Here is a 10914-nt window from a genome sequence, read left to right as displayed (position 1 = left end):
AACAACCCACAGACAGGTTTTCTCAGTTCCCTCTGAAACAGAGGGCATTTAAAAAATTAAGGTAGTGCACGGCTGTGCTTGCCATCTTCCCTTCTCACAGAATCACAGAACGGCCTGGATTGGAAGGGGACTTAAAGACCATCTAGTTCCAACTCCTCTGCTGTGGGCAGGGAGACCTTCCGTAAGACCAGGTTGCTCAGAGATCATTCTATATACTGAGGATGGCTGACTTGGTTGCTTGGGATTGTGACTGTTACTACATTACAGGAAAAGAAGATTCTTTCCTAGTAAGACTGCTCCCAGATGACCATGTCCACATGTTGGTTCCTGAGTAAGGCTGTTGGCTGAGGGATCAAGATTGTAGCTCAAGTTTTAGGGAAATACCTGCCGTATTGATGATCTACTAACATGCTGTGTGTGCTGTGCATTTTTACAATGCCATGCTTCAGTGTTAAATGCATATTTTGTACAGATATACATTGCTATGTATAGCTTTGTGGTGGTGGTAGGTGTTTAAAGTTTTTTATGTTTTTTTTTTTTAAAAGACATTGTAACTTTGTTATTTTACAGTAGTGTCAGCATTTTCCTGTAGGTCCTGAGGGAAATAAGGTAGCTTTTAGTTTTAAAATCCTATCCTACTTGGTATTAAAATCAAATACAGCAGTTTATATATGGATCTCTCAAGTAGTTGCTGGGAAATGAACTTAAGAATGAACTGATTTAGTGGTTTTATAACTATTTTAAAATCATGAGAATCAGTAGTAAGCTTTGAAGTAAAGTACCCCAAGGCCCTGCAGCCTTTCAGGTGAAGAAGGTCTTTGATCCAAACTAGTAGTACCCAGAAGTCCAGGAGGTTTTGCTGTTTTTTCTTCACAATTTCAATTCATAATATAATCTGTTTCAGTAAGGCTTTTTTTCATTATGTTTTGTTGAGTGTGTTAATGCTTCTGAGACTTTATAAACAAGAAATGATTACGATGTAATTTTTTTAGGATAGGTTTGAGAAAATACAGGAGGTTCACTGACAGATAAGAATAAGGAGTTGTAGGTTGAAGTGTAGCCTGTGACATCATTGCCTGATATTTTTAAAGGCTTTTCTTTCATGTAAGAAGTGCAGATAAGTACCATGTGAAATGACTAAGCTTTCCAGTCACTGTTTTTAAAACAATATGCTATCTAGGAAATAGTCAAGAGGAAACCAAAAATCTGTCCATAACCTTGGGCTCTTTCTTGGTTTTGTTAAATGTTGACTGAAGGAGACCATATGTGTTCTGGTAAAGATCATGGTGTAGGATGCAATCTTGGGTACATTTTCTACATTTGTTTGACCTCATGGCCCAGCATTACCACATTTGATAACTGATTGGTACTATCTTGCAGCCTGGTGTGCGGACTGGAGATGCGGAAACCATGTAGCAGAATCCTCTGAGCAGTTGTGAATTATCAGTCTCTCCCAAGAGCAATATAAAGTGAAGAATGAAGGCGACTGGATTTATTTCTCTGTGGACGTTGGTTTCATTGCCTTGTGGGCAGTTAGCAAATCCTGCAGAACATGAAGATGTGGTAAAGCATGCAATAAAGCTGCACCGTGGAAAAGGAGCTGTTATCACTCAGAGAAAGCAGTGGGTGTTGGAAAGTTGCAGAAAACTGTCTGGTCTTCTTCGCCAAAAGAACGTTGTTCTCAACAAACTGAAAAATGCCATAAGAGCAGTTGAGAAGGATGTAGGGCTGTCTGATGAAGAGAAACTTTTTCAGGTGCACACCTTTGAAATTTTCCAAAAGGAGCTAAATGAAAGTGAAAACTCTGTCTTTCAGGCAATTCATGGCCTCCAGAGAGCTCTACAGGGTGATTACAAAGATGTTGTAAACATGAAAGAAAGCAGTAGACAGAGGCTGGAAGCCTTGAGAGAAGCTGCAATTAAGGTTAGTTTCCCCATGTTTATTACTAGAGTATTCATATTCTACTTGTGATTTTAATTTTATTGTGAATCAGTTTCATTCTGTTTTAATAAAAAAGGGTACCTTTATAAAACTTGCAATATTTAAAATGGATTTTGAATTAATTATTTGTTCTCATTAGTAAATTTACAGGTAATTCTGGTGTAGAGCTTAAAACTTAATAGCAGTCAATAGTTCTTATCTCAAAACAAAGCTAAGCATAATCATAAGACCTATGGCAAATATTATGTTAAAGAGAAAGGAATACAAGGAGTGAGTCAGTGCGCATAGCACAGTCATGCTAGACAAGCCAGTGGGGTTATCAGAGTGGAAATAATGCCATAAATTGGCAAAATACTAACTGCTTTTTCCACTTTACCTTAGAATTGCTCAACCAAAGCCTACAATTTAAACAACATGACATACTGCCTTTCATTTCCCTGTTAGTATAGATAGGGATAAAATGGATATGCAAAATAGTAAGTGACTAGATTTTTAAACTCAGTATAGCACTCTTAGCCTAAGAAGGGCAGGTTTGAAAAGCAGTGCTTTCAAGAAAGAGCCAGCTGAGATAACTTTGCCAAGAAAAAACATGGATGAGTAATAGTTGAGCACAAGTATTTCATGGAAAATATGAGTTCCCATGTCAATGCAGATCCATTAGGTTGTGCACAATCTGCCACTGTCTTCTAGACTTGGCAGTGCTCTGAAAGTCTCCCACTGAGAGAAAATTTCATTTACTGTAATTGCTCTTTTCCTAGCTCTGCCCCTCAACCACTGGAGGAACATATTAAGAATTGTTTTCCATCTTCTAGAAGAGGAGGCTGCCCTTGCACGAGGGCGTGAGAGAAGGCACAAAAATGTATTTGGGGTCTAGAGTCTGAGTTGAGAGAATCGCTAAAGGCATTTGTGTTAAGAGGTGTGCAGGTCTTTACAGGTGAAGACTGAAAGGTTATGTGCAAGAAAGGTGTGCAGTGATTTGTGGCAAGGAAGGCTGCTGGAAGTAGATGCATGCTTGGGAAACTGGAGTGGTTCTGTGCAGTGGAAACAAAGGCTGAATTACAAAAAATTTGGATGGGGAGTGGTTTGGATCTAGGTGCGTTCCAATGAAGTGCTTGATATGACTTGGATATTGATCCTTAATCGTAGTGCCAGCCTCTGCTGCATAGAAATGATAGCGATTGTCATGAGCATTATGAGCATTACTTGATTTTCCACCTTTTTTCTTTCTCAGAGCTTGTAAAATAGCAGTCTTGAAGCTGTCCAGAATTTTCTTTCTCATTTACGTAATTTTTGATAATGTTATTGTAAAGTACTGAGGTAATCTGTCCTTGAATTTGAGAATGGTGCTTCATTCAGGTTTTTCTCCTAAAAGGGGATCTTTGTATATAATAATGTGTGATGTGTTTTAGAGGTGTGTCCTGTCAGAACTTTACTTTCACAGAGGTGGATTGTGTAGGCTTTTTGTATTATCATATCAAGACATTTACTTGAGTGAGCAATCTTTTACACCCTTCCTTCTCATGCCATGCACATGATTCTTTAAACGGAATATTTGTTGTTCTAACCTTTTAATTATTTCTATGGAAAATACAAATGGAGGCTGGACTCCTTCCTTCATTTTAATTTTGTTGAGTTGAAGTACTTGAAAGTGTTTAGTGTGGGGATTTGGATGTACATGTGATGCATTTCTTGCTGGTTCTGCTGCTGGGAAAAGGTGTTGTGGAATCATTCACAGTGGGGAGGGGGGAGTAAAGAAGAAGCTCTGAAGATGGTTTCTGCCTTCTTTTGCTCCAGGAGCCTGTGTGGAGGTTCAGGAAAAAGCAACAAAATCTTACCTAAATTTTATAAGCTGCTGATTTCTTGGGTGCCTAGTAATCAGACATTGATGGGAAGAAAAAAAAAACTTGCAAGTAGTGCAAAGATGCAACCTCTTCTGAATGTGCTTTTGTCATCTCTGTTTAAGTAGTAGAGATCAACAGCAACACTGCATTCTTAATCAGCATTGTCCCAAAGTCTTACTCAATCTATCTTCATTTTGCTCATGTGTTTCTAGGCGTTCCTGTTACGTGCACAATCCTTATCTATATTACTTTGCTTAAGAGGTGGTTTGGTATGTACCTTGTGATTGGGTGTCTTCAATCCCAGCAGCTGCAGAACAGTGTTTGTACTGTAATGCACTTCTGCTCAGCATATGGCAGGTTATTTGAGATAACTTGTCCTTTTTATGGACACCATTCTCTGTGGTTGTCCCACTCTACTGCTGTCACACTAGTCTGTGGGTGGAAACAGAGATGCCTCTTTAATAGACTACAAAAACTTTCATCTCCATTCACTGAAGGAACTTGTAGTTAAACTGATTTTTCAAAGCTGTTCTATGTTGCTATTCAGGGAAAGTTAACTCCTTTAAAATTACGGAATTACTTATTTTTCTGCAGTTTACCTCTAGCTCTGTTCAGCCTGTTTGTCTCCACCAGCAGAAAGGACTGAAATTGCCCCTCTGCACGCAAAGCCTCTTCAGTTTTTGAGGGGAAAGAATGTAACAATTCATCTTGCATTCTAAGTTGTTGCTGAAGGAGCAGAAAATCTGCAGCTCATATGGTGGCTGTTTTTTACATCTTTCAGGCAATGTCTGCTAGCAGAGAGCACCAGATAGGAAATGTATTTCCTCGAGGCAATATGACTGTGTCTCCTACTTAAGTGTTGCATAAGAACTAATTGTTGACATTGGGCTAAACACGTGAATAATTACGTTTATCCCAACTCCAGTTATTTTGGGATCTGGGTATCTTTTGTCATGCTGGTGTAAGTATGGTAATTCTAAACACCAACAGACAGCAATTCTGTGGTTTCATCACAATCAGAGGCATTCATATGACTGTTGGGATTTTAAAAGAATTAAGCTACAGTTACTGGTTGTACTGAACGTACTCTCGTCTTGGCATCAAGGAATGGATTAAATTACATGCATGTTCCTGCAGGTTTTAAGGGGAAAAATGTCCATCTGCAAATGTGTGAAGGAGGGGACACTCCACTTATTTAAGCATAGGTGTTTAGGACCATATTATATATCTGGGTTATTGAAGATGTCTATGGAGGGTAGGCAGGTAAAACACGCCTCCTAAGGGAGACCTACATTCTTTGATTTACAACTGGCTATGGCAGGGCATCTGGAGACAGGAACTTGTGTTTTCTGGGAATTGACTCAGAGCTACAGATTGCTTGCAGTTTTTGCCTATTTTGCCCTTCGTAATAACATTGTCTTTCTTAAAGAGCAGAAGTAGGGTCTCTCTCATCTAAGTGTTGTGAGCATCCTGAACCTAACTGGAAGGAAGAAGTGCTGCAATTGCATATGTTTCCTTACTCATAACTGTTCTCTCAAGCAGAACATCTTTAAAAGAATGTAGGCAAGTAAAGAAAATAATCTTTTTTTTTCAAAAACCTCAGATTGTTCTCTGTCAACACACAAAATATTCTGTTTGGTTACTGTCATGGTAACTATGTAGAAGGTACAGTGTTAAGTCTGGTCTTGATTAGTAAATTAAGCTCTCTGGTTGTCTTTTTTAACCTGAAACATTCAAAGACAAATGAAACATTATAACTTTATTAGGGAACCTTCTGAAGTATTTTCACACTATATCAAACCATATTAGCTTTTTTCCTTTTCTTACTTCTGAAGCCTAGAAATGAATTTTAGAAGTTATCAGTGTAAGTTTATAAGACGCCCAAACTGAAATGGGGGAAAAAGTCAAGTATTTTAGGCTGATAGGAAAGTGCTTCTTGGGAAACATAAACAGGAAACTTGGATAGAGTGATTGGTGCTCATCTCGACTCTCTCCCAACTCTTTTTTTTTTCTTTTTTTGTGGCAGTTTCCACAGTTACTGTAATTTTTGAAAACCATTAACAGACTTCTTCCTATGTTTATAAAAGGTTTTATAAAGTTAAGATTCATTGTGTTTTCCATCCAATTTGTTTGTTGTAGGTAGTATAGCTATGCTTTCAAGGTATTACACTTCCCCCCTAAAGCACTGAGTGCTAAACTCTACTTGGCTCTGAAATGTTTTCTAGAGTTTCTCAAAGTAAGTAATTTTGTGTATTTTCTGGATCATACCCTTAGGTCAGCTCTACTGTTTAAAAGATTAGAAAAGGTAATTGGTGGATATTTTTTTTGGTGGTTGTTTTTCTTGTCCGGTTACCCCAATGAAAATTGGCACAAGAGAAAGCAATCTTCAGATACCATCATGAAGTCTGTGTTGCTCTTGCAAGTCCACTGAATTTGTGTCAAAAGAAGCATAAATTTATGTCAGATGTTTTTCTGCTCAAAGGCATGGCCAGCACTTTATCTGTGTGTTCTAAAATTCAACAGGAAGAAATGGAATACGTCGAACTCTTAGCAGCTGAAAAACACCAGGTTGAAGCCCTTAAGAACATGCAGCATCAAAACAAAAGCCTGTCAATGCTTGATGAAATTCTGGAAGATGTCAGGAAGGCAGCGGATAGATTGGAAGAGGAAATAGAAGAACATGCCTTTGATGACAACAAATCTGTACGTAATGTTTTAGACTCAGTCTTTTCATTGGTATGCATTTATTTATAATTAGTATTTGCACTGTAAGCATGTTTCTTGTGCGTTATATAGTTGTTAAGGTTATAGGATTAAAGGAGAGTGAGCATCAGGAATAATTGCTCCTTTTTGCTACTGATTTCTGTGGTTTTGATTTGAAAGTCCTCCCTGCAGCTGCCACTTTGACAAATGTAGTCCACCTCACTGATAGAGCCCATGACAGATATGACGTCTCAGTGCGGGGGGGCAGAGATATGGCATCTCAGTGGTGGGGGGAACTGTGATGAACTTCTCAGGATATGAAGTTACTGTGGTGGGGGGAACTGTGATGAACTTCTCAGGATATGAAGTTACTGTGTTAAGCAGTCACCACATCTTCATTTTGTTGAGAAAGTTATGGGAGAACAAGAATCCTTGCAGTTAGTTTTCACAGTCTGGGAAAAGATACATTGTTTAAGGGAAGGACTTGAAATTTGTGGTGTTGCTTTCTTCCACTGCTGACTTCCTTTGCCTTTTGCATCTTGGCCTACCTGCATTGTTCTTTGGTTTTATGTTGCATGGTAGACAGTATTCCTCAGGTTAAGGCTGTGTGTTTCTGGAGCTGGGAATGTGTCAGCTTATTGTAGTGTCCCATTTTGCCATCCTCAGAGACAGATCCTCTAAACTGGCCCTGTTTGCGTAGCCATGGGTTGCAGCTTCACTTGGCCTTTGCTCTTCAGAGGTTTTGGTTGACTTGCAGGTTGACTTCCGAGGTGAGCACAGCTCTTGAATTGTGCTGAGGAGTTAAAAAACAGTTGCTCTGTAGTAGCGAGCCAAGCCGTGGGATTTTTTTTGTAGCTGTACTTGCATGGAGCGAAAGTGAAAGCAGCGCTTTTATGCGATCACACCTGACAGGAGCGGCTGTGCCCCGCGGGGATCCCGCCCGGAGCGCCTGCGGCGGGGCCGGGCCGGGCCGCGGGAGCGCCCTCTCCTGTTCCGCCCTGGAACAGCGAGGTTCGTCCTGCGGCACCTGAGAGCTGGAAAAACGCCAAGGCCTCCTGCTCCTCCAGGGCATCTCTTTCTTTCTCTGCTTGTATCTCCATCCGTGAAAGAAAAGGAATCGTGGAATGCAACCCGGAGGGCTGTTTGCATCTCTGTCTTTGCTAGGAACATTTAAGCGAAAACACTGGAATTTTAGAACAGAGAAGCTCTAATACAGTCATCAGTATTCTGATAGAGATATACAGGCTTCTATTAAAATATAATCAAATAGAGAAGTGTAGCTGGTAAAAATGAAAAAAAAAAAAAATCTGAACTACAACCTGCTTTCAAGAATTGCTGTTCTGGGAAATAAAATCCTGAAAATAACTAGGTAGAAACAGGTGTTTTTTTTACAACTTCTCCTTCAAATTTACAGAACAGTTGCCTTTTCTTGATTTGTAATGCAGTCTTTAATTCAGATTTTTGAGAACTCAATATCACTTTGTAATCTCCAATTGTTTTGTTCAGGGTAATAACGTGTTACATTTCAAGACACCCAAGTTTTAATAAAGAAAATGAAGGCCTTCTTAGAGAAAAAACCTGATATTTTTAGCTGATGTTGACAAGTTCTGTATAAACTTCAAGCACAGCTAATAGGCTTTCCCTTTTTATGATAAGCTTAGTTGGCTCCCACTTTTTTGTTTGTTTGATTATTTGTTTTCTTTTTCTCACAGGTAAGAGGTGTAAACTTTGAAGCAGTTTTAAGGGTGGAAGAAGATGAAGCCAACTCCAAAAGAAATGCTTCAAAAAGAGAAGTAGAGGATGACTTAGGTCTTAGTATGCTTATTGATTCCCAGAACAATCAGTATATCCTTACCAAACCCAGAGACTCAACCATTCCTCGTGCTGATCATCATTTCATAAAGGTAATAATTTTAGAGACATTCTTGTCATTGCTTTTGGTCAGATTTAGTCCCACTAGTTTGCATGTCAGTACTACTTGGTTGAATTGAATGTACATTCAGCATATGCTCCTCTAAAATTATCCCAGCATTCATGAGTCCCCTATCTATGGTGATTTGGCCATATGTTCCCTACTCTTAGGATAGTCTTCAAAAGGCTAATCATGATGCCATGTGAATCCTCTCGTTCTTATTTATCTTGTTGCACCTTTGGGGCACCATCCCTTCTCTTGCACAGTCTTAAAGCAAACTACTGCTGTGCCTGATGAGCCACTTGCATGTTGTCAGTAGAGAGAACTTATTTGTTTGTGCCTTGGGATGAAAGAAGGAGTGCTGGAAAATACACAGACATGGCAGGGTTTTTATTGTATTTATGTTTCCAATAGAATAACTGGATAGGGATCCTTTTTTAATTATATAAACTCAAAACAGATCTGTTTCACCATCTTGTTTTACTGCAAAGTGTCATTCCATCCAGGAAATTGCCTACTTTCTATAATGCATTTAAAATATTTAAAAATTGATCAAAAGTCCCCCAGTTACTTAAGGTCAGTACTACTTCTTCATCTACAAAACTGCCGTGCTTACACCTGTTTATCTTTTGAAAGATAATAGTCTTTAATTTCGTCCCAAATTGTGTGTCCTTAATATTAATGCATTTGTAAATCTTACATATTTAGGATATTGTGACAATAGGAATGTTGTCTTTGCCATGTGGCTGGCTGTGCACAACAATAGGATTGCCAACCATGTTTGGATATATCATCTGCGGAGTACTCTTAGGACCCTCAGGATTAAACAGTATCAAGGTAAGTGTGCAAGTTACTTCTTGACTGATTTAATTCGTCAAAGTCTTTAAAAGTAGTTTTAAAATAATATGGTGTTGCCAACTTCAAATGCATTAAGAAACAAACAAAAAAAGAATCCAGAGTGGAGGAAGTGTTTAAAACAAGTAGTTCCCTGACTAGCATAGCTTGGCCTTTTAGAGAGTTATTTTGCTTCTCTGTAACTCATTCATCCATCCTAGTCACCCTGTTTCTTTCCCAGTACCCGGCCCACATTCCTGAAGTCTCTTGAACCTTTTTAGCTCCATCACGTGTACCCTGATTACTAGCTCATGCGAAACCATGGGCTGTGGTTGGCTGGACATGTTTTGATTAGTGGTCTGGTGTGCATTAACAGATTGTTTAGCCAACAGGCAAAACAGATCACACATTAAGGCTGCACCATAATGTCCACTTAAGTTACATGAGCTTGTTGGAATGATATCCACGTAACCACTTGGAACTGTCTTTGCAACATCTGCTCTTACCTGGGCTTTTGTTGAAAATGACTGCTGGGCTCAAAAGTAAGTAGAGATGGTTAGAAATTGACAATCCTGCAATCTTGTATTGGAAGAGAAGGTCCAAGTACTACACTTCCAAAATTTTATATTCTAAAATTGAGATTAAATAATAACCTTTGTGTTGTACATAATTTCTGGGTTGAGAAGGTCTGGAAAGTTTGGCCACTTAGTCTGAGAAACAAGTTTGTAAGCTTGACATTTGGAATAGATCCAAAAATGAATTTTCAGGCATTTAAGTTGAAGAAGATTATGTGGTCAGAACATATGAGAGATGTTTCTTCAAGACAGTTTAAGTGACCTGCCAGTTTCTTGTGCAGCTGTGATTAAATGTTACTCATCTGGATAATGTTCATGTTGACTGGGTCTCTTTTGTATGCTTTTTTCTGTATTTCCTAAAAAAGTTGAATATTGGAGGAACTGAGGAAGCAGACAGATTCTAATCTGGCAGGAAAGATAGTTTCCATCTGCACTTCTCTGTGACTGATGATAGACCCTGTTCTCTTCTGCTCTGGCCTGTAAATGCATAGGAAAGAAATGTTAGGTTTTTAGAATAGACTGTTTCAGTGAACTGCCTGACCACTTCAGGGCTGACCAAAAGTTAAAGCATATTGTTAAGGGCATTGTCCAAATGCCTCTTGAACACTGTCTGTCTGGGGGCTCTTTAATCAGCTCTTAATTAATCAGCTCTTTTGGAAGCCTATTCCAGGGTTTGACCATCCTCTCAGTAAAGAAGTGGTTCCTAGGCTTCCCTGATCCAGCATTTGAACCATTCCCACGCATCCTGTCACTGAATCCCAAGGAGATGATCTCAGCACCTCCCTCTCCGCTTCCCCTCCTCAGGAAGCTGTAGACAGCAATGAGGTTGCCCCGCAGCCTGCTTTTCTCCAAGCTAGACAAACTGTCCTCAGCTGCTCCTCATAGGGCATTCCTTCCAGTTATTCCACCAGCTTTGTAGCCCTCCTCTGGATGCATTCAAGTATTTTCACATCCTTCCTTAATTGTAGGGCCCAGAACTGCACACAGAGCTCTGGGTGAGGCTTCACCACCACTGAATACAGTGGAATAATCACCTGTCCTGAGTGACTGGTGATGCTGTTTGATGGACCCCAGGATAGGATTTGCCCTCTGGGTTGCCAGGGGCTGA

General features: G+C 39.5%; 1 protein-coding gene across 2 annotated transcripts in view; it reads left to right on the top strand.

The window, feature by feature from the left end:
* Positions 1–10914, top strand: part of TMCO3 (transmembrane and coiled-coil domains 3) — a 34433-nt gene that overhangs the window by 1580 nt on the left and 21939 nt on the right. For both annotated transcript variants that reach the window (XM_027884640.1, XM_027884641.1), the window contains exons 2-5: positions 1381–1923; positions 6306–6485; positions 8198–8389; positions 9106–9234. In XM_027884640.1, the coding sequence (XP_027740441.1) occupies positions 1477–1923; positions 6306–6485; positions 8198–8389; positions 9106–9234 (948 nt within the window). In that variant the 5' untranslated portion in view covers positions 1381–1476. The remainder of the gene's footprint in view (positions 1–1380; positions 1924–6305; positions 6486–8197; positions 8390–9105; positions 9235–10914) is intronic.

This window comes from Empidonax traillii, unplaced genomic scaffold (genome assembly GCF_003031625.1).
Source record: "Empidonax traillii isolate 1590-97213 ecotype Southwest subspecies unplaced genomic scaffold, ASM303162v1 scaffold151:size923898, whole genome shotgun sequence".
Lineage (NCBI taxonomy): Eukaryota > Metazoa > Chordata > Aves > Passeriformes > Tyrannidae > Empidonax > Empidonax traillii.
The sequence above is the reverse complement of the archived record's forward strand: the minus strand, read 5'-3'. Positions and strand labels throughout refer to the sequence as shown.